A 21,536-nucleotide genomic window follows, 5' to 3' on the forward strand; every position below is an offset into this window, starting at 1 on the left:
GCATTGGCAGGCGGACTCTCAACCACTGTGCCACCAGGGAAGCCCCTAATACACCAATCTTAATTTCATTAACCCTCTTTAATGAAAACAGCCCCTTGGCACAGTGCTGCTGAGAAATATGGGCTGCTTCTCCTCACGTGTCCTGGCGCTAGGCAGCATCTCCACTTGCTGCTTTGAACAGTGTCAGCTAACCAGAAGCATCCCACAGAATGACTAAATCATTTCCAAGAGAGACCCAGATGACATAAAATGGATCTGCCATTGCTTTGTTAGTTTTTTTCTGTTTTTTGTTTTTTGTTTACATTTAGCTCAATATCTTTAAGGTATTTATATGTCTGTATTGAGATAGGTACAATATATATATATATATTTTGGCGGTACGTGGGCCTCTTACTGTTGTGGCCTCTCCCGTTGTGGAGCACAGGCTCCGGACGCGCAGGCTCAGCGGCCGTGGCTCACGGGCCCAGCCGCTCCACGGCATGTGGGATCTTCCCGGACCGGGGCACGAACCCGTGTCCCCTGCATCGGCAGGCGGACTCTCAACCACTGCGCCACCAGGGAAGCCCAGGTACAATATTTTTTACCCCAAAGGATAGCCATTTGTCCCGACACTATTTATTGTCTAGGTCATCTTTTTCCCATCAATTTAAAATACCATCTTTATCAAAAATTGTATTTTCTTGGCATGGGAGGCTCCATGCAAAATGAAGTGCCTCTACGCCCAGACCTACCAGGGCAGGGCAGAGGAGGGGACATCTGCAATAGAGGGAGAGGAAGAGGATTTGGCGGTGCCAACCATTGGAGGCTACATGAATGCTGGCACCCAGTATGGGAGCTACAGATATGGAGGCAACTTGGTGACGGCAGGCTATGGTGACTTTTTCACAGACTGCTACAGCTGTCATGATTCTGGGTCTTCCTCGAGCATGTAAAAGTATTCCGCACAAAATCTACTTTCTACTTCAATTTTCTCAAACTTCAAAACCCAAAGTGTCTGTGCTGTGTCCCTGTGCTTCACTGCGTTTGTCAACTGTGACTTTTTGGTGAAACTTATCTGAAATTCATAGCCTGTAGAATTTAAGACAATGGCAGTTTTTAATCATGCCTTGTCTTTGAACTTGATCTATTGACATTCACAATAAGTGGAAAACAATTTTCAGAGAATGCATTTTTGTTTAGACTTGCACAGGATTCTAGAACCAGCGTTATTCAGCATTAAGGCAAAAGCCCACCTTTGCTTTTTATGGGAAGTATTACTTTATTTAAGAGACAGATGATGGGGCTTCCCTGGTGGCGCAGTGGTTCAGAGTCCGCCTGCCGATGCAGGGGACACGGGTTCGTGCCCCGGTCTGGGAAGATCCCACATGCCGCAGAGCGGCTAGGCCCGTGAGCCATGGCCACTGAGCCTGTGCTCCGGAGCCTGTGCTCCGCGAGGGGAGAGGCCACAACAGTGAGAGGCCCGCCTGCCGCAAAAAAAAAAAAAAAAAAAAAAAAAAAAAAAAAAAAGAGACAGATGATGCATTTTAATCTACATCATTTTAATCTACATTACCTTAATTTACAGTAGGTTTTTTAAAATGAACTTTGACCATTTAACAAATTTCCAACACGTGTTTATGCCTTTGATAGTAATGAAAATGATTTATCCCATCCAGAAAAAGAAATTGTTTTCTTATAAATGTGTATATGTTCCAGTATTTTATATTCTGTCCCACTGATCCATCCTTTTATTTCTATCTTAGTATTACACTCCCTTAATTACCAAAGCTTTACAATGAATTTTGATACCTAGTAAGACCAGTCATTCCTTATTATCATTGTTTGTCCAAATGTTCTTGGTATTCTTTCACATTTTATTTTCTGTGAGAATTTTAGACTTTGTCAGTTTCATGTTTTTAAAAGTCCTCTTGGGACCTCCCACACTTCTAAGTTCATTTTCTTCCTTTAAAACTATAGAACATGAATTTTAAAAGAACATACATACCCACAAGGACAGAGAACAGGAGAGAAGACAGTAGCAAGGAATTTTTTGAAAGAAGGGAAGAGTATGAATGCCTGGTATTGACTTGGCTGGTCCAAGGAAGTCACACCCCAGGCCAGCAGTAGAGAAAGCTGACAGCCAACCTGCTACACACCGTGGAACCCTCAAAAGGCACAAAGCTAGCTGTACAGAGTCTCACTGTGGTGTGGGTGTGGAGTGGTCAAGGAAAGCTGAGAACCAGTTAGATCCCTAAATCCTTTCTCCAATTCTAGACATAGTTGATGGTACAAGTCAGGGGGATTAAGTGAACATATGCCTTGTGAATGTTGTATACTAACTTTCCAACCCTTTTCCTGCCACTCAGCTCCCAAATTTCTGACAGCTAGTCTTTTACTGTTTAGGCAGGAGATTGTAAAATTCCTCTGGGAAATCTGACCAATCTAAGGAAAATGAAATTAAAAAGCCCAGGGCGGTGGTGGAGGGTAGGATTCCCAGCAAATAGCCATTATTACAGAGCTTCCAATCAGCCTTTAATTCTTATGAATAAAAAACAAGGATAATCAGACATCTGAGGAAAGGCTCTGACATGGAAAATGGAGACTAAAACAGTAAAATTCAACTCATTTTAACAATAAAACAAACAGCCCCCTATCTCTAAGCCACAGAGAAATAATGGAAGACAAACAAAAATGGGCTCATAAACAGGAAACACAGAGCAGAATGATCTCTTAAAAATTAAAAACATGAGAGGAAAATGAGACAGAAAAGAAGAAAATGGGAGGTCTAATACCCCAATATAAACAGCTCCAAAAAAGAAAGATGAGGAATATGGAAGGGAGGAAATTCTCAACAAAATTATTTGATGAAATTTCCTCAAACTGAAGGACTTGAGTTGCCAGATTGTAAGGGCTCACTGCCCAGCACAGTGACTGAAAACCCATATTTATGTATGTTATCCTTACAGTGGATATTCAGTCATTGTTAAAAATGTATAGGGTTATAAATAATGCTATTATGAAATTATTATATGTGTTTTTTGGCATACATTTGTATGCATTTCTTTTGAGTATGTACCTAGGAGTAGAATTGCTGGATCATAGAGTATTAGTAAATAATGTCAAATAGTTTTCCAGAGTGGTTGGAAGTATAGTTTCCATTTATATCAATTTGTCAAAACAAAAAACTCAAATGTCTGTAGGAGAATGGATAAATAAATTTAAGAATGAAATACTATACAGCAGTGAATATGTACAAGATTTTATGACATGCAACAACATGGGAGAATTGACAAACATTGTTGAGTGAAAGAAGCCAAACGAAAAGAGTACATGATGTATGACGCCTTCTATGGAAATTCAAGGACAGGCAAAACTAAACTGTGATGGTAGGAGTCAGGATGGTGGTTACCTTTGGAGAGCATACGGTCTGAGGGGGCATGACGGGGGCTTCTAGGGAACTGGTAATGCTCCATTTCAATATTTGGATGGTGGTTACATGATATGCTCATTCTGAAAATTCATTAAGCTATATACCCTTATAGCTTAATTATAAAGTGTTTATTTATAATATATAAATTATAAAGTGTTTACCCTTTGAACACTTTTCTGTTTAAATGTTATATTTATAGTAAATTAAAATCGTAAGCATGTTAATTAAGTTGATTCATGGAAAAGTGTTTTGAAGTTAATGTTCATTGAAATTAGCAGGACAGAGCTATGTTAACACCATGATAATGAAAAATGTTTTTACATGTATACATGGAGGCTTGGGGAAAGGACATAGTATTATAAGTAGCTGTTACTTCGTTATTCTTTTATATCAGCTGGCATCTTATAAAGGGGGAAAGAAAGCCACATGTGTCTGCTGGTTGTGTTGCTATACTGAAAACAAGATTGTCCTGTCTTCAATTGTCCCCTTCAAATTGGGATAAGTAGGGTGATCAGCTAGTGCTGGGAGGTTTGCGGTGGGGTTTTTTTTGGGGGGGGTCGTGGGTTTGAGATTTATCATAAGGTAAATAGTATCTTGACTGCCCCCTTTACTTTCAGATGTGACATTTATGAAGATGTGACTTATGTATCTATTTCTCCTCGTTTCCTAGGTTTTTGTGGAGACTCTGGATAAGTGTTTCGAAAATGTTTGTGAATTGGATTTGATCTTCCATATGGATAAGGTAACCTTCTCTCCCAAACCAGGGTTACTAGGAAACTAAGAACTTTGGACATCTCTAGGCGTCTGTACACCTTCATGTTCTTTCTTTTGTTTTTTTTACTCTAGGGATAGTCCTAGAACCTAAGTTATTAAACTTAATAACTTAAGTTTAATAGTTTGGGGAGTATTTTGCTGAGACTTGTTACCAGTTTTAACACACACAGGTTAATTACTGGGCCTATATTATGGTTCGTGTTTTCACAGACGGACTTCTTGGTTTAGGGCAATGATGGCTACCAGGCCAATGGTGAGATAAATAGTTTTATATTGATTTTGAAATGAGTTTCCCAGGCATAGTCCAGTGACAGTGAAGCTTTGAAATAAACACATCATGGTTTTGAACTTAGCTAGTAAAATGTACCCTTTTCCTAAAGAGTAATATAGTGACTAAGACATCAGTAGCATAGTTTGAGGTCAGGTGATACTCTGTAGGGAAGCCTGCCAGGCAGAACTGAAGTGGTCCAAAGTACATGTTCTCAGTTTTGTGTTGCTACCATAACTGTGACATGGCTTATGTCCTCATGTGCCAAATGAAATATGGGAGATAGCCAGCAAGGGGATAGGAGCTGCCACATTTATTTTATCCAACTGGGCACATGCTGTACCCAGTGCTGTTCATTGGTGGAGGTTGGTGCATCTTAGGTTTGCTTGGTCCTGGTTTTTCTTCCACTGATTATTGTCACTATGATCCATGGCCCTTAGAGGGAGATAATGATGTTTAGGAGACTACTACCCATTGCTATGCCATGATCCTTTATTAATCTGTTTTCATCATAACGAGGTAGGTTATTTTTAGATCCATCATTGCCATCTAGAGCACTTCCATTTTCCAGTAGGATCTTTGGTCTCAGTTAACTCTCCCAGGGTTTCTCAGATAGCATTTTCTGGGCTAATGCAATGGGTGTTGGAATGGAGTACAGTTTTCTCTCTCAACATGTGGCTTGGCTGTGTGGCTCCCTGAGCAGCTTGGTGCAAGAGAATCACAGAACCCCATTCCTTTTATAGATACTTGACTTGGGGCTCCCTGATAGCCTCACAAAGCTTCCGGGACTGACTGATACTTTTCTTTCTTTTTTTTTTTTCTTTTTTTTGCGTTATGCGGGCTTCTCGCTGTTGTGGCCTCTCCCGTTGCGGAGCACAGGCTCCGGACGCGCAGGCTCAGTGGCCATGGCTCACGGGCCCAGCCGCTCCGCGGCATGTGGGATCCTCCCGGACCGGGACACGAACCCGTGTCCCCTGCATCGGCAGGCAGACTCCCAACCACTGCGCCACCAGGGAAGCCCTGACTGATACTTTTTTTTTTTTTTTTTGGATTAAATTTTTTTTTATTAGTCTCTGCTTTACAACAAAGTGAATCAGTCATACATATACATCTGTTCCCACATCCCCTCCCTCCTGCGTCTCCCTCCCTCCCACCCTCCCCATCCCACCCCTCCAGGCGGCCACAAAGCACCGAGCCGATCCCCCCGCGCCACGCGGCCACCCCCCACCATCCATCCACCCCACGCCCGGCACTGTATACACATGCATGCCTCTCCCCCGCCCCATCACAGCCCACCCCCCCCCATATCCCCAAGCCCACCCCCAGTAGGTCTGTGTCTCTATTCCTGTTTTACCCCTAAGTTCTTCATGACATTTTTTTTCTTAAATTCCATATATATGTGTTAGCATATGGTATTTGTCTTTCTCTTTCTGACTTACTTCACTCTGTATGACAGACTCTAGGTCTATCCACCTCATTACAAATAGCTCAGTTTCGTTTCTTTTTATGGCTGAGTAATATTCCATTGTATATATGTGCCACATTTTCTTTATCCATTTATCCGATGATGGACACTTAGGTTGTTTCCATCTCCGGGCTATTGTGAATAGAGCTGCAATGAACATTTTGGTACATGTCTCTTTTTGAATTATGGTTTTCTCAGGGTATATGCCTAGTAGTGGGATTGCTGGGTCATATGGTAGTTCTATTTTTAGTTTTTTAAGGAACCTCCATACTGTTCTCCATAGTGGCTGTACCAATCCACATTCCCACCAGCAGTGCAAGAGTGTTCCCTTTTCTCCACACCCTCTCCAGCATTTATTGTTTCTAGATTTCTTGATGATGGCCATTCTGACTGGTGTGAGATGATATCTCATTGTAGTTTTGATTTGCATTTCTCTAATGATTAATGATGTTGAGCATTCTTTCATGTGTTTGTTGGCAGTCTGTATATCTTCTTTGGAGAAATGCCTATTTAAGTCTTCTGCCCATTTTTGGATTGGGTTGTTTGTTTTTTTGCTATTGACCTGCATGAGCTGCTTATAAATTTTGGAGATTAATCCTTTGTCAGTTGCTTCATTTGCAAATATTTTCTCCCATTCTGAGGGTTGTCTTTTGGTCTTGTTTATGGTTTCCTTTGCTGTGCAAAAGCTTTGAAGTTTCATTAGGTCCCATTTGTTTATCTTTGTTTTTATTTCCATTTCTCTAGGAGGTGGGTCCAAAAGGATCTTGCTGTGATTTATGTCATAGAGTGTTCTGCCTATGTTTTCCTCTAAGAGTTTGATAGTTTCTGGCCTTACATTTAGGTCTTTAATCCATTTTGAGCTTATTTTTGTGTATGGTGTTAGGGAATGATCTAATCTCATACTTTTACATGTAGCTGTCCAGTTTTCCCAGCACCACTTATTGAAGAGGCTGTCCTTTCTCCACTGTACATTCCTGCCTCCTTTATCAAAGATAAGTTGACCATATGTGCGTGAGTTTATCTCTGGGCTTTCTATCCTGTTCCATTGATCTATCTTTCTGTTTTTGTGCCAGTACCACACTGTCTTGATTACTGTAGCTTTGTAGTATAGCCTGAAGTCAGGGAGCCTGATTCCTCCAGCTCCGTTTTTCTTTCTCAAGATTGCTTTGCCTGCCGATGCAGGGGACACAGGTTTGTGCCCCGGTCCGGGAGGATCCCACATGCCGCAGAGCGGCTGGGCCCGTGGGCCATGGCCACTGAGCGTGTGCGTCCGGAGCCTGTGCTCCACAACAGGAGAGGCCACAACCGTGAGAGGCCCGCGTACCGCAAAAAAAAAAAAAAAAAAAAAAAAAGATTGCTTTGGCTATTCGGGGTCTTTTGTTTTTCCAAACAAATTTTGAAATTTTTTGTTCTAGTTCTGTGAAAAATGCCAGTGGTAGTTTGATAGGGATTGCATTGAATCTGTAGATTGCTTTGGGTAGTAGAGTCATTTTCACAATATTGATTCTTCCAATCCAGGAGCATGGTATATCTCTCCATCTGTTTGTATCATCTTTAATTTCTTTCATCAGTGTCTTATAATTTTCTGCATACAGGTCTTTTGTCTCCTTAGGTAGGTTTATTCCTAGATATTTTATTCTTTTTGTTGCAATGGTAAATGGGAGTGTTTTCTTGATTTCACTTTCAGATTTTTCGTCATTAGTGTACAGGAATGCCAGAGATTTCTGTGCATTAATTTTGTATCCTGCTACTTTACCAAATTCATTGATTAGCTCTAGTAGTTTTCTGGTAGCATCTTTAGGATTCTCTATGTATAGTATCATGTCATCTGCAAACAGTGACAGCTTTACTTCTTCTTTTCCGATTTGGATTCCTTTTATTTCCTTTTGTTCTCTGATTGCTGTGGCTAAAACTTCCAAAACTAAGTTGAATATGAGTGGTGAGAGTGGGCAGCCTTGTCTTGTTCCTGATCTTAGTGGAAATGGTTTCAGTTTTTCACCATTGAGGACGATGTTGGCTGTGGGTTTGTCATATATGGCCTTTATTATGTTGAGGAAAGTTCCCTCTATGCCTACTTTCTGCAGGGTTTTTATCATAAATGGGTGTTGAATTTTGTCGAAAGCTTTCTCTGCATCTATTGAGATGATCATATGATTTTTCTCCTTCAACTTGTTAATATGGTGTATGACATTGATTGATTTGCGTATATTGAAGAATCCTTGCATTCCTGGAATAAACCCCACTTGATCATGGTGTATGATCCTTTTAATGTGCTGTTGGATTCTGTTTGGTAGTATTTTGTTGAGGATTTTTGCATCTATGTTCATCAGTGATATTGGCCTGTAGTTTTCTTTCTTTGTGACATCCTTGCCTGGTTTTGGTATCAAGGTGATGGTGGCCTCGTAGAATGAGTTTGGGAGTGCTCCTCCCTCTGCTATATTTTGGAAGAGTTTGAGAAGAATAGGTGTTAGCTCTTCTCTAAATGTTTGATAGAATTCGCCTGTGAAGCCATCTGGTCCTGGGCTTTTGTTTGTTGGAAGATTTTTAATCACAGTTTCAATTTCAGTGCTTGTGATTGGTCTATTCATATTTTCTATTTCTTCCTGATTCAGTCTTGGCAGGTTGTACATTTCTAAGAATTTGTCCATTTCTTCCAGGTTGTCCATTTTATTGGCATAGAGTTGCTTGTAGTAATCTCTCATGATCTTTTGTATTTCTGCAGTGTCAGTTGTTACTTCTCCTTTTTCATTTCTAATTCTATTGATTTGAGTCTTCTCCCTTTTTTTCTTGATGAGTCTGGCTAATGGTTTATCAATTTTGTTTATCTTCTCAAAGAACCAGCTTTTAGTTTTATTGATCTTTGCTATTGTTTCCTTCATTTCTTTTTCATTTATTTCTGATCTGATCTTTATGATTTCTTTCCTTCTGCTAACTTTGGGGATTTTCGTTCTTCTTTCTCTAATTGCTTTAGGTGCAGGGTCAGGTTGTTTACTTGAGACGTTTCCTGTTTCTTAAGGTGGGATTGTATTGCTATAAACTTCCCCCTTAGAACTGCTTTTGCTGCGTCCCATAGGTTTTGGGTCGTCATGTCTCCATTGTCATTTGTTTCTAGGTATTTTTTTATTTCCTCTTTGATTTCTTCAGTGATCACTTCGTTATTGAGTAGTGTATTGTTTAGCCTCCATGTGTTTGTATTTTTTACAGATCTTTTCCTGTAATTGATGTCTAGTCTCATAGCATTGTGGTCGGAAAAGATACTTGATACAATTTCAATTTTCTTAAATTTACCAAGGCTTGATTTGTGACCCAAGATATGATCTATCCTGGAGAATGTTCCATGAGCACTTGAGAAAAATGTGTATATTCTGTTGTTTTTGGATGGAATGTCCTATAAATATCAATTAAGTCCATCCTGTTTAATGTATCATTTAAAGCTTGTGTTTCCTTATTTATTTTCATTTTGGATGATCTGTCCATTGGTGAAAGTGGGGTGTTAAAAGTCTCCTACTATGAGCGTGTTACTGTCGATTTCCCCTTTTATGGCTGTTAGTATTTGCCTCATGTATTGAGGTGCTCCTATGTTGGGTGCATAAATATTTACAATTGTTATATCTTCTTCTTGGATCGATCCCTTGATCATTATGTAGTGTCCTTCTTTGTCTCTTCTAATAGTCTTTATTTTAAAGTCTATTTTGTCTGATATAAGAATTGCTACTCCAGCTTTCTTTTGATTTCCATTTGCATGGAATATCTTTTTCCATCCCCTTACTTTCAATCTGTATGTGTCTCTAGGTCTGAAGTGGGTCTCTTGTAGACAGCATATATATGGGTCTTGTTTTTGTATCCATTCAGCCAATCTGTGTCTTTTGGTGGGAGCATTTAGTCCATTTACATTTAAGGTAATTATTGATATGTATGTTCCTATTCCCATTTCCTTAATTGTTTTGGGTTCGTTATTGTAGGTATTTTCCTTCTGTTGTGTTTCTTGCCTAGGGAAGTTCCTTTAGCATTTGTTGTAAAGCTGGTTTGGTGGTGCTGAACTCTCTCAGCTTTTGCTTGTCTGTAAAGGTTTTAATTTCTCCATCAAATCTGAATGAGATCCTTGCTGGGTAGAGTAATCTTGGTTGCAGGTTTTTCTCCTTCATCACTTTAATTATGTCCTGCCACTCCCTTCTGGCTTGTAGAGTTTCTGCTGAGAGATCAGCTGTTAACCTGATGGGGATTCCCTTGTGTGTTATTTATTGTTTTTCCCTTGCTGCTTTTAATATGATTTCTTTGTGTTTAATTTTTGACAGTTTGATTAATATGTGTCTTGGTGTATTTCTCCTTGGATTTATTCTGTATGGGACTCTCTGTGCCTCCTGGACTTGATTAACTATTTCCTTTCCTATATTAGGGAAGTTTTCACTATAATCTCTTCAGATATTTTCTCAGTCCCTTTCTTTTTCTCTTCTTCTTCTGGAACCCCTATAATTCGAATGTTGGTGCGTTTAATGTTGTCCCAGAGGTCTCTGAGACTGTCCTCTGTTCTTTTCATTCTTTTTTCTTTATTTTGCTCTGCATCAGTTATTTCCACTATTTTATCTTCCACCTCACTTATCTGTTCTTCTGCCTCAGTTATTCTGCTATTGATCCCATCTAGAGTATTTTTCATTTCATTTATTGTGTTTTTAATCGATGCTTGATTCATCTTTAGTTCTTCTAGGTCCTTGTTAACTGTTTCTTGCATTTTGTCTATTCTATTTCCAAGATTTTGGATCATGGAAACAGAATCTTGGATCATCTTTACTGTCATTATTCTGAATTCTTTTTCAGGTAGACTGCATATTACCTCTTCATTTGTTAGGTCTGGTAGGTTTTTATCTTGCTCCTTCACCTGCTGTGTGTTTTTCTGTCTTCTCATTTTGCTTATCTTCCTGTGTTTGGGGTCTCCTTTTTGCAGGCTGCAGATTCGTAGTTCCCGTTTTTGGTGTCTGTCCCCAGTGGCTACGGTTGTTTCAGTAGGTTGTGTAGGCTTCCTGGTGGGGGGGACTAGTGCCTGTGTTCTGGTGGTTGAGGCTCGATCTTGTCTTTCTGGTGGACAGGTCCACGTCTGGTGGTGTGTTTTGGGGTGCCTGTGGCCTTATTATGTTTTTAGGCAGACTCTCTGCTAATGGGTGGGGTTGTGTTCCTGTCTTGCTAGTTGCTTGGCATAGGGTGACCAGCACTGTAGCTTGCTGGTAGTTGACTGAAGCTGGGTGCTGGTGTTGAGATGGAGATCTCTGGGAGATTTTTGCCGCTTGATATTATGTGGAGCTGGGAGGTCTCTTGTGGACCCGTGTCCTGAAGTTGGCTCTCCCAGTTCAGAGGCACAGCACTGACTCCTGGCTGCAGCACCAAGAGCCTTTCATCTATCTGGCTCAGAATAAAAGGGAGAAAAAGTAGAAAGAAAGAATTAGTAGAAGAAAGAAAGAGAGAGAGAAAGAAAGGAAGAAGGAAAGAAAGGAAGGAAGGAAGAAAGGGGGGAGGGAGGAAGGACAGGAAGAAAGAAAGAAAGGAGGGAGGGAGGAAGGAAAGAGAAAGAAAGGGGCGGAGGGAGGAAGGGAGGAAGGGAAGGTAGGAAAAAAAGAAAGAGAGAAGATAAAGTAAAATAGAATAAAGTATAATATATAGTAGCGTTATTAAAAATAAAAAGTAATTATTAAAAAAAAAAGCGGACGGATAGAACCCTGGGACCTATGGTGGAAGCAAAGGTATACAGAGAAAATCTCACACAGAAGCATACACATACACATTCACAAAAAGAGAACGGGGGGAAAAAATCGAAAATCTTGCTCTCAAAGTCCACCTCCTCAATTTGGGATAATTCGTTGTAAAAAGAGGAAAAGGGGAAAAAGTCTGAAATCTTGCTCTCAAAGTCCACCTGCTTAATTTGGGATAATTCGTTGTAAAAAGAGGAAAAGGGGAAAAAATCTTAAATCTTGTCCTCAAAGTCCACCTCCTCAATTTGGGATGATTCGCTGTCCATTCATACACTCCACAGACGCAGGGCACATCAAACGGACCATGGAGATTTAATCCGCTGCCTCCGAGGCTGCACAGAGAGATTTCCCTGTCTCTTCTCTGCTCTCGCAGCTCCCGGGTCTCAGCCTTGGACCTGGCCCCGCCTTTGCGCGTAGGTCGCCGGAGGGCGTCCGTTCTTCGCTCAGGACGGGTTTAAAGGAGCCGGTGATTCGGAGGCTGTGGCTCACTCAGGCCGAGGGGAGGGAGGGGCACGCAGTGCGGGGCGGGCCTGCGGCGGCAGAGGCCGGCGTGACGTTGCACCAGCCCGAGGCGCTCCGTGCACTTTCCCGGGGAAGCCGTCCCTGGGTCCCGGGACCCCGGCAGTGGTGGGCTGCACAGGCTCCCCGGAAGGGGTGGTGGACAGTGACCTGCACTCGCACACAGGCCTTGTGGCGGCGGCAGCAGCAGCCCCAGCGCCCCACGCCCGTCTCCGGGGTCCGCGCCTTCAGCCGCGGCTCGCGCCCGTCTCTGGAGCTTCTTTAAGCAGTGCTCTTAATGCCCTCTCCTCGCGCACCAGGAAACAAAAGGGAAGAAAAAGTCTCTTGCCTCTTCGGCAGCTCCAGACTTTTTCCCCGGACTCCCTCCGGGCTAGCCGCGGCGCACCAACCCCTTCAGGCTCTCTTCCTGCCGCCAGCCCCAGTCCTCTCCTGACTGATACTTTTGAGGTGGTCACTCTCCCTTTTCATATGAAAGGACTTTAGAAACTTCAGAGACCTCTCAACCTCCTCTTTGCAGGCAATTAGGGTGGTTTTAGGCTTGTCAGTTGTTAAAGGTGCTGCTATCTGGTAATTTCTGTCAAGGAGAGCCATAGCTCTAGTTTCCTTCTGTACTACTGGGGAAAAAAAGTTAAGACTTAAAGAGACTTGAGAATATGGAGGGAACAGAGGAATGCTTCCTATAGGCCTTATTATTATTTTAAAACAATTTTTTTAAAATTGTGAAATACAAGGTGTTAACCTTGGGGTTAACACCTGGTTTCAAAGTGGATTCCTTTGGGGATGCCACCTGTTGCTTACCAAGCCGGTCTCAGCTCATGCATTAAGGGATAGGCTTTGCTTGGGAATTCCCAAGCAAGAGAAGAGGAGGCACAGGTCTCCCATCCTCCCATTGTCCCCATGGCAAGGTGTGTCAGGGCCTGTCTCTGGTAGAGTGGCTTCCCGCCCCCTCCTCCCAATGCCCTTTCTTTTTTTTTAAAAAAAGAAACTCTATATTCTTCTTTATTTAAAATTTTTTTTTTATTTTTGGCTGCATCGGGTGTTCATTGCTGCACGTGGTCTTTCTCTAGTTGAGGCGAGCAGGGGCTACTCTTTGTTGCAGTGTGCGGGCCTCTCATCACGGTGGCCTCTCCCGTTGAGCACGGGCTCCAGGCACGCGGGCTTCAGTAGTTGTGGCGCATGGGCTTAGTTGCTCCGCGGCATGTGGGATCCTCCCGGGCCAGGGCTCGAACCCATGTCCCCTGCATTGGCAGGCAGACTCCCAACCACTGCACCACCAGGGAAGCCCTGCCCTCTCTATTTATCAGACAACTGCAGGAGCAGACTTACCAGTGAGGAGATACACAAACTGCCTGGATACTAGGCAGTCTGTATTTGGGTGCCAGCTGTCTCTAGAAGTTGTCTCAGAATGCCAGATGCCTAACACCTGAAAACTTGGGGGCCTATGGGATGATACACCTGGAGGAGGCAGTTGCAGGTCCTATGGGAAGTTGAGCTTGGTCCTTTGCATTTTAGTGTGCAATTTAGGGTCAATTTGTAAGTTACACATGCGCACATGCACACACACACCTGTTGGGATTTTGATTGGAATTGCATTGAATCTATAAAACATTTGAGGAGAATTTACACTTTTACAATATCAAGTTTTATCCATGTTATGGTATAGCCATTTCTTCAGGTCTTCTTTGAGGTTTCTCAGTGAACTTTTACAATTTTTCCCATAGAGGTTTTACATATCTTTTATTAAATTTATTCCTAGATACCTGTTTTTTTTATGTAATGATGTTTTAAATATTCATTTTTTGTTTATTGCTGCTATATAATATATACATCACTTTATTTCTGCAAGTTGATGTTGAATTCAGAGATTGTGCTAAACACTTAACTAATTCTGATATTTTATCTGTAAACATTTTGCCCATTTGTTTTCAATCCTGTAGCTTTCTGTTTCTTGCTTTACTGACTAGGAATTCCAGTGTAATGCTGAATAGAAGTGGTGATAGTGGGCATCTCATTTTGTTCATAATTTCAAAGCGAAGTCTTCATCTTGTCAGTATTTGCTGTATATATAGTATTTGAAGTATAGCAAGTTTTTGGGTAAATATTCTTTATCAAGTTAAAGGAAGTTTCTTCTTTTTCTAATGGCGAAGAGTTTTTAGTCATGAAAGGATGTTAAAATGTATCAAAAGCTTTTTCTCCATCTCCTGAGGTAACCATGATTTTTTGCCTTATCATTCTAATATTGTTCTTTAAATATTTGTGAGGATACCTGCTAAAGCAGTGAAGTAATTCCAGTCCCAACTATTTTATTGCATGTGGCTTTTAAAGGAAGTAAAAGGCCATAAAAATGTTGTTCTTTCTCATATGTCTTATCTTCAGATGAGTTCTATGAAGTGTTTCGCTGCTGCTGCACATTTCTTTTACAGTTTATAAAACTGTAATTTATTTTTAGTTGCTCTATGACATCAGGAAATTGCTGTCCATATCTCCTAAGGTTTTTGAAAAGTGATGATGCAAGGACCAAATCTCACTGTACTCGCCTGTAGAATGTCTAAAGGTGTCTTCCAACAGGTGAGTTTCTTTCAGTGGGATTTCAAGCTTACCTTTGCCCTAATGTAGAGCAGTTGCTAATTCAGGCATATCTTCTATTGATAGTAGAAAATGGTCTTTTACTCAGATAGGCAAAGGACCTGTCATAAGACAGGAGGAATGTCACCTTGAACGCAGTCCTTCTTAATTAGTCTCCACCTTAAGTCAGGAATTCCCATCAGGCGGTTACACTCTGCATTGGGTTGTCATGGATAGCTGCCCCATTCCCCTAAGCAGTTGTGGCTGGAGTAGCAGGCCTGTGTAAGGTCCAGAAATGACTGAATTCCTGCTGCCCTGGCAATTTTTTTCTAATCTTGAGATTTCTTTCTCAGCTTCTAAATTATTTTTGTCAGTGTCCTCTTTTAATTACTGCTGCTCTCTTCACCTCTTCACTCACCCTTTCTTCCTGTCTTACAGGAAGGTTTATTCCATTCCATTTCTAGAACTAAGTCCTCTTCCTTTCTCTCCCTAATATGCAGCATAATCTCGGTTCTTCAACTCATCTCCGAGGTGTCTTTGCTCCTTCTCCTGTATCTACAAATTTCGCCAGATTGTCCCAATCTCTTACAGAATACAGCTCTCCCCATGCTTCTAGTGCTCCTTTTAACTGTCGTTTCATTTCCATCATTTCATTTAAGGTAAACCTCTTCATGTGTGTGTGATTTATACCCAGTCTTGCATTTCTACTTCGTCTGTTCCTTTTGTGGAGCCTATAGCCTGGTTTTCACTTCTACGCCAAATTCACTGATTATTTCCTAATTCTATTTGCCAATCTTCACCTTCTTTAATGTTTCTGCAGTATTTGATGCCATTGATCGTTCCATGAAGCACTGCCTTAATCCTTTTCCTACCTTTGTTTCTGTCACATAGAACCCTCCTGGTTCTCTTATTCTCTTCCCACCGTCTACCAGTAAATTATGATGTCAGTCATCTCTCACTTCACTCTTTTCCCTCTCCTACTTCTATCATAGATCTCATCTGTTTCTCATACTTAAACTATTATCCACTTAGGTAGTTCGTAAATTGATATTTCTAGTCCTGATGTGTGGCCTGAGTCTTATTTTTCCCAACTACTTGAAGACATTTCTTTCTCATTTCATTCTAGTATCTTGTTTCTTCTTGCCACTTCTTATCCATAGCCAGATTCAGCACGTGTCTCCTGAAAACTGTTTCTTCCCTTAGCTTCCCTTTTCCGGTGGTGCTACCAGTATTCTATGTCATGTACACGCAAAACCTTTCCTCCTTCTTCCTTGCCCCCAGCAGCCAGTCAGTCACGAAAATCTGTGCTTCTTTCCATAGAGTCCTTCTTATATCTTGTTCTTAGATTCACTAGTTATTGACATTGGTCACACTTGCTTTTACATCTCTCTAGATACATACTTTTTTCCTGAACCATTTGAGAGTTAGTTGCAGACATCATAACTTTTCAACCCTAAATACTTCAGCAGACCTCTCCTAAGAGCAAGGACATTGTCTTATATAATATGTTGTGCATAATTCTCTAATATACTTAATTACAGCATAATTAACCACAACATAATTAACATTCAGGAAATTTAACATTAATATATACTGTTATCCAATATATAGTTCATATTTAATTTTCCCCATTTGACCCAGTAATGTCCTTTATATATATATATAAATTTTATAATCCTAGTTTCAATTATGAGTCAAGGAGAGCCACTGTCTTCAGTTATGGTGTCTCTTGATCTCAGTTGTGTCTGTTGGGTTTTCTAACCTTGTTTTCTCTTCATTCTTGTTGATCCTGCACACTAGAATTAGATTCATTTTCCAAAGCACCCTTTAGACTAGCTCCCTTGATCACAGAACCTGTTTTGGTCCCCCATTATCAAGCTTTGACCCCCTGTCCAGGCATTCAAGGCTGTTCACAGTTTGTCCTCACTGTCTTGTCCTCACTTACCATTACTTCTAGCCAGATACCTTCTCCTCTAGCCAGAGTGGACCAGTCTTCATCACTTTGTAATTCTTGCTTCAGAGCCTCTGCCTGAATTGCCTTTCAACATCTCTTTGTAATCCAGTCTGTCATTCAAGCTCAGCTCAAATCCTACCACCCTAAAGCTTGTCCTGGTTACCCTGGCCTGTCATCATCTCTGTGGACAATATGTAGTGCTATTTCTGACCTTATGTACCTTAGTTTATGTAAGTTTGTATGTTTTCGCTACTTGACTAGACTGTTCTTTTCTTTGTGTTTGCCCTTGTCTCCCTCCCTGGATCTAGCATGGCCCCTTTTACTGAGTAAGGTGTCTACAGGTGAGTGTCACTAAAGAGTTCTCATGTCTCTAGCCTCATAAGCTTCTTCATGATTTAAAATGCTGCAGGTTGGAGTAAAGTTTGATTTCATAGTCTCTGGCATAGTCCTCAACTCTCCAGACTGTGCCATTTGGAGCTTATCTTGCCTGGGCAGTTGGTTCCCTTCTGCTTTCAGAAATCCCCCAAACACAGCTCAGTTTCATGGCTGAGGTGGGTATTGGTGTTGATTTTGGTGAATTGAGTTTTGTTCAAAGAAAGTCATGTGAGTAGCCTAACATTCTGTTCTACCAGTGCCTCAACAGCAAAGCTGGATTTGGAGCTCAATTGGGCTTTCAAGATTTGGTCATCAGAGTCATGGTTTAGTGCGTACGTCAAGGGAATTCATCCAGCCTTTTTATAGATTTCAATCTGCAATGGGCTGTCTCAGGAGATTTGGAACATATGCTTTGGGGCAGGTCTGAGCCCAGGAAACCTTGTAGTATGGAATTTAAATCTCTGCTAAGTATAAGCTGCTGAAATGGGAAAATGCTGAGGGCTCAAAATTGAAATGAACTGTTGAGACCTAAGATGAAAGGATCATAAATAAATGATGGTGCTTGTTAAATGTCCCTTCTGGGAACAGAGGTTGTGATAAGAAAGCTCATTAATGCCCTCCACACCCCAGTGATGTTTGAAGCAGATACCCTGATTTCTGTTTCAAAGAATGGAGGAAGAGTAAAGGACACACGTTTTATGTGTTTTTAGTGAGGAAGGAGGAGCTGTTTGGGCCTAAAAGAACAAGACGTTCTGTTTGAGTTTTAGTTCTTGTGAAAGGTTATAGTTGGCATGTCTAACCGTCTCTGGCTACCTGTGTTTCTCTCTCTGAATGCTCCCGAGAAAGTGGAGGGGAGCCGAGGCTTGCCTTTTGTCCCATCGCATCCCAAGCCCTTCTCTGCTGAGGCTTGAGAGAGAAGAATTTTGTGGCAGAATATTTTTCAGAGGCTAGTATCTTATTCCCTCAGGACAGCTCAGAGATTAGCAATAATGATTTCTTAAATTTCTAACATTGCTATACTTTGTTTTAAAAAAAGGAAAGAAAAGCTCAGACTGCTCCAAACTACACTTAATATCTGCTACAGTACACACTTTCACTTTCCTTTGTGCTTGAACTTTGCACTGCCTCAATGTACAGTCTCATTGATTGCCACTTGAAATTACAGAGAACCTTTTTGGTTTGTTTAATCGTTCCTTATTACTGGTTTAGGGTATTAGGATGATACTGTACACAAAACAGCAAAATTTGACCTTTAGAGCTGTTTGTTATCTGGCCTTTTCAATAAAACCTAGTGTTTGTCAAGACTGTAGTTACAGCAAAGCTTGTTACCAATGATGTTACTTGGTTGTGTTGCAGATAAAACAAATTGTGTATCACTTTGATTGCTGATGTGTAGGTGCCCTAAAAGGCTGGAATTGAGATTCACTTCTGCTGTTCTTGCTATTATTATTTATGATGCAAAAGAGGATTGGCCTGCTCTGAGATAAAAAACAGAATTTCTTGATCCCCAGTTGAAAACCCTTTGCCAGACTTGGTGTTTGTATCAATCTAGGTAGACTAGGTAATAACATAACTCCACACTTTCAGTAGCAGAAAGGTTAATTTCTCACTCAGGCTGTGTGGCCGTTGTGTGTCTCTGCTCACTGTAGTCACTAGGGGGTCCAGGCTGAAGGAAATCTTCATCAACGTGTACTTTTCCACCTGGGCGCTTAAAGTGTGTTGGCTCTTAAAGTGACGCATCCATTGCACTCACATTTCATTGGCCAAAAACAAGTCACATGCTCTCACTTAAAGGCCTAGGAAAGTGCAGTCCTACCATGTGCCCAAGATGGGGGGGAACCTGAAATAGTTTTGAATATTACTAATGACTACCACAGTTTTGTGTTTTTTTTTTCATTTATTTTCTTAGAAGCAAAACAAATCCGATGTTTGCTTCAGTATCAATTTATAGGTGGAAACTTAGAAATTTTAGCATCAGAAAAATAGAGGAACACTCTTGTAAAAAGGAAACATGATTGAATCTTAGGAAAAGGCATCTCATGTAGCAGCTTTTCAGTTTCTCTAATGAAATACTTGGCATTTATGTCTTATATACTTCCCATATGAATTTAAGGTGATTTACAAAATTTAAATTCCCTAATAGAATAAATTGCTTCCATATCTGAGAGGCAGGTTCCTCTCTCCTTATAGAGGCTTTCTTCCAGTTATCTATCTTACCTTGGTGGCTTTCTGACCTTGGTAAAGTACTGAAGTCTGTTGAGAATGTTTCTGTCTTTTTTTTTCTCTGGTTATCAAATAGCAAACATTTATTAATGAGGAGGCCACTGTGTTAGATATGGAGATACAAAGATGGAAAAGACAAATATTCTGTCCTCAAGAGGTTCATGATGCACCTATAAAGATGGGTCACATAGAGACATTCCTGGGTCTTGGACTAAAGCAACGTTTTTGGAGAAGGAGCCTTAAGTTGAATGTAATTTTTTAGGAGGCATGTTATATGAGGGAGCCCTCATTTTGTACTACTCTTTATAGCAGTGATCACAAGCACTGCATTTAGTCAAATATATATAGTATATCTGCATATTGTACTTCACAAAACTAAAATGTATATACATTATTTATACAGAATAACATAACACCTAATCATGAGCTCTTTTATTTAATGATATTTAATCAGAGGTAGAGAAAGAAGAATGGAACTTTAAAGAAATAGCTGTTTCTGGGGCTAGCCTCTGAAATTGAGGAGGGGCAGGATAGATGGTGGCCCACCTACAGCTTTTGCCTGAGAGCCTGAGGTCCTAGATATGGAGCATGTTGGGCAGCCTACTGACTGAGTGCAGTGGCCTGTGCTGCGTGTGGCAAGGCTGGACCAGCACCACAGGTGTGACGGCCCCAAGTTAGGTAGCTGGAGAAAACCATTAGCAACTTGAGGTAGAAGATCACTGCCAAGTGAGAAGACCAATGAGGTCTGTATGAATTCCTGAGTAGAACACAGTTAGCCCTCTGGATCTGAAGGTTCCACATCCGCAGGTTCAGTAAACCTCAGACTGAAAATACTTGGAGGATAAAAACATTCCAGAAAGTTCTAAAAAGCAAAACTTGAATTTGCCATGCTGCCAACTATTTATATAGCATTTACATTGTATTTGTAACTATTTATGTAACATTTACATTGTATTAAGTATTATAAGTAATCTAGAGATGATTGAAAGTACATGGGAAGATGTACGTAGGTTGTATGCAAATACTGTGCCGTTTTATATAAGGGACTTGAGCATTCACGGGTTTCAGTATTTGGTGGCAGGGTCCTGGAATCAGCCCCAACAGATACCATGGGTGGACTGTAATCATTCAAGGGGAGGGTAATCATAGAAAGGGAAATTAATGTTGATTGGGCAGCTGCTAAGTGCCGGGCATTGTGCTAGGTACTTTAAGCCCAATAATCTTTAATACAGTAGATAGTAACACCCCTGTGTAACAGATCAGCAAGCTGAGGCTTAAAGTGCCTAAAACTTAAACAAACAAACAAACCAAAAAAAACATGTTCTTTCCACTATACTACAGAATTTGAGAATTTAAAAGCAGGAATATTATAATAAATATGATTTGTAAAAATTTACAGAATTTGTTGACTTCTCATTCCCAAACCAGAATTCCAGGAGACCAAACAGTAGGAACAAAGGCTAAAGGTATGGCAGGGGGTGGGGAGGAATGGGAACATTAGGGGTGAAGGCCACTGGAGATTGGGAACTTTGCATAAACTGCCGCTAGACAAAGGGTCTGCCAGCTGAGGCATTAGTGGCATTTTGGGCAGTAGTGCAGTTGTTCATTGAACTGTGGATATCCCTGACCCCCTCTACTAAATGCTAGTAGGTCCTCTGCCTGATACATTTCCAAATGCCCTCTGGGGTGGGAGCAGTGCTATCCTAGATGAAGAGCACTGAGTTAGAGTAGGGTGTGTGTATGGGGTTAGGCCGAGAGAAGTTTGAAGAAGTAGATGATGATCAGACTGTGGAGAGCCTTGTCCTCTGTGTTTCTGAGTCCAATGTACACTCCCCAGTGCCCTTCTCACCAAGCAGTTTTGATACTTCCTCATTCTTAAAGCATTCTTTGTTTCTAGTTTTAGGTTTTATCTACCTTTCTGGCCATTTCATCTGTCATTTTGAGCTTCTTACCTCTTAAATGATCCCTCTTCTCTTTTCTTTTAGACACTCTTTTCTTAGGAAATCTCACACAATCCCATGACTTCAGTTATCTTTCTGCTAGTGATTCCTAAAGTACCATCCAAACTCACTTCACTTCAAACTCAGTTATGTCCAAAACTGAATCTCTATCCCCCTGTATTTCCAGACTGACAGTTCTGGAAAGGTTTTAGGAAAACTTTTCTTGGCATTCCCCTCACTGCCCATAGACTGAAATAGATATACTTATCTTGTTTCCCCCCCAATCACCTTCAATTACTTTTG

General features: G+C 41.0%; 1 protein-coding gene across 6 annotated transcripts in view; it reads left to right on the forward strand.

Annotated features, from left to right (window-relative positions):
* The window catches only part of AP3S2 (adaptor related protein complex 3 subunit sigma 2), a gene marked incomplete at its 5' end in the record, with an annotated part of 67,595 nt that overhangs the window by 26,521 nt on the left and 19,538 nt on the right, over positions 1-21,536 (forward strand). For 4 of the 6 annotated variants that reach the window (XM_079700660.1, XM_079700661.1, XM_079700663.1 and 1 more), the window contains one exon: positions 4,080-4,151. The exons of the other annotated variants lie outside the window; for them this stretch is intronic. In XM_079700660.1, the coding sequence (XP_079556786.1) occupies positions 4,080-4,151 (72 nt within the window). The remainder of the gene's footprint in view (positions 1-4,079; positions 4,152-21,536) is intronic. 6 annotated transcript variants of the gene reach the window in all.

Source organism: Hyperoodon ampullatus (genome assembly GCF_949752795.1).
Source record: "Hyperoodon ampullatus genome assembly, chromosome: 3".
Classification (NCBI taxonomy): Eukaryota; Metazoa; Chordata; class Mammalia; order Artiodactyla; family Ziphiidae; genus Hyperoodon; species Hyperoodon ampullatus.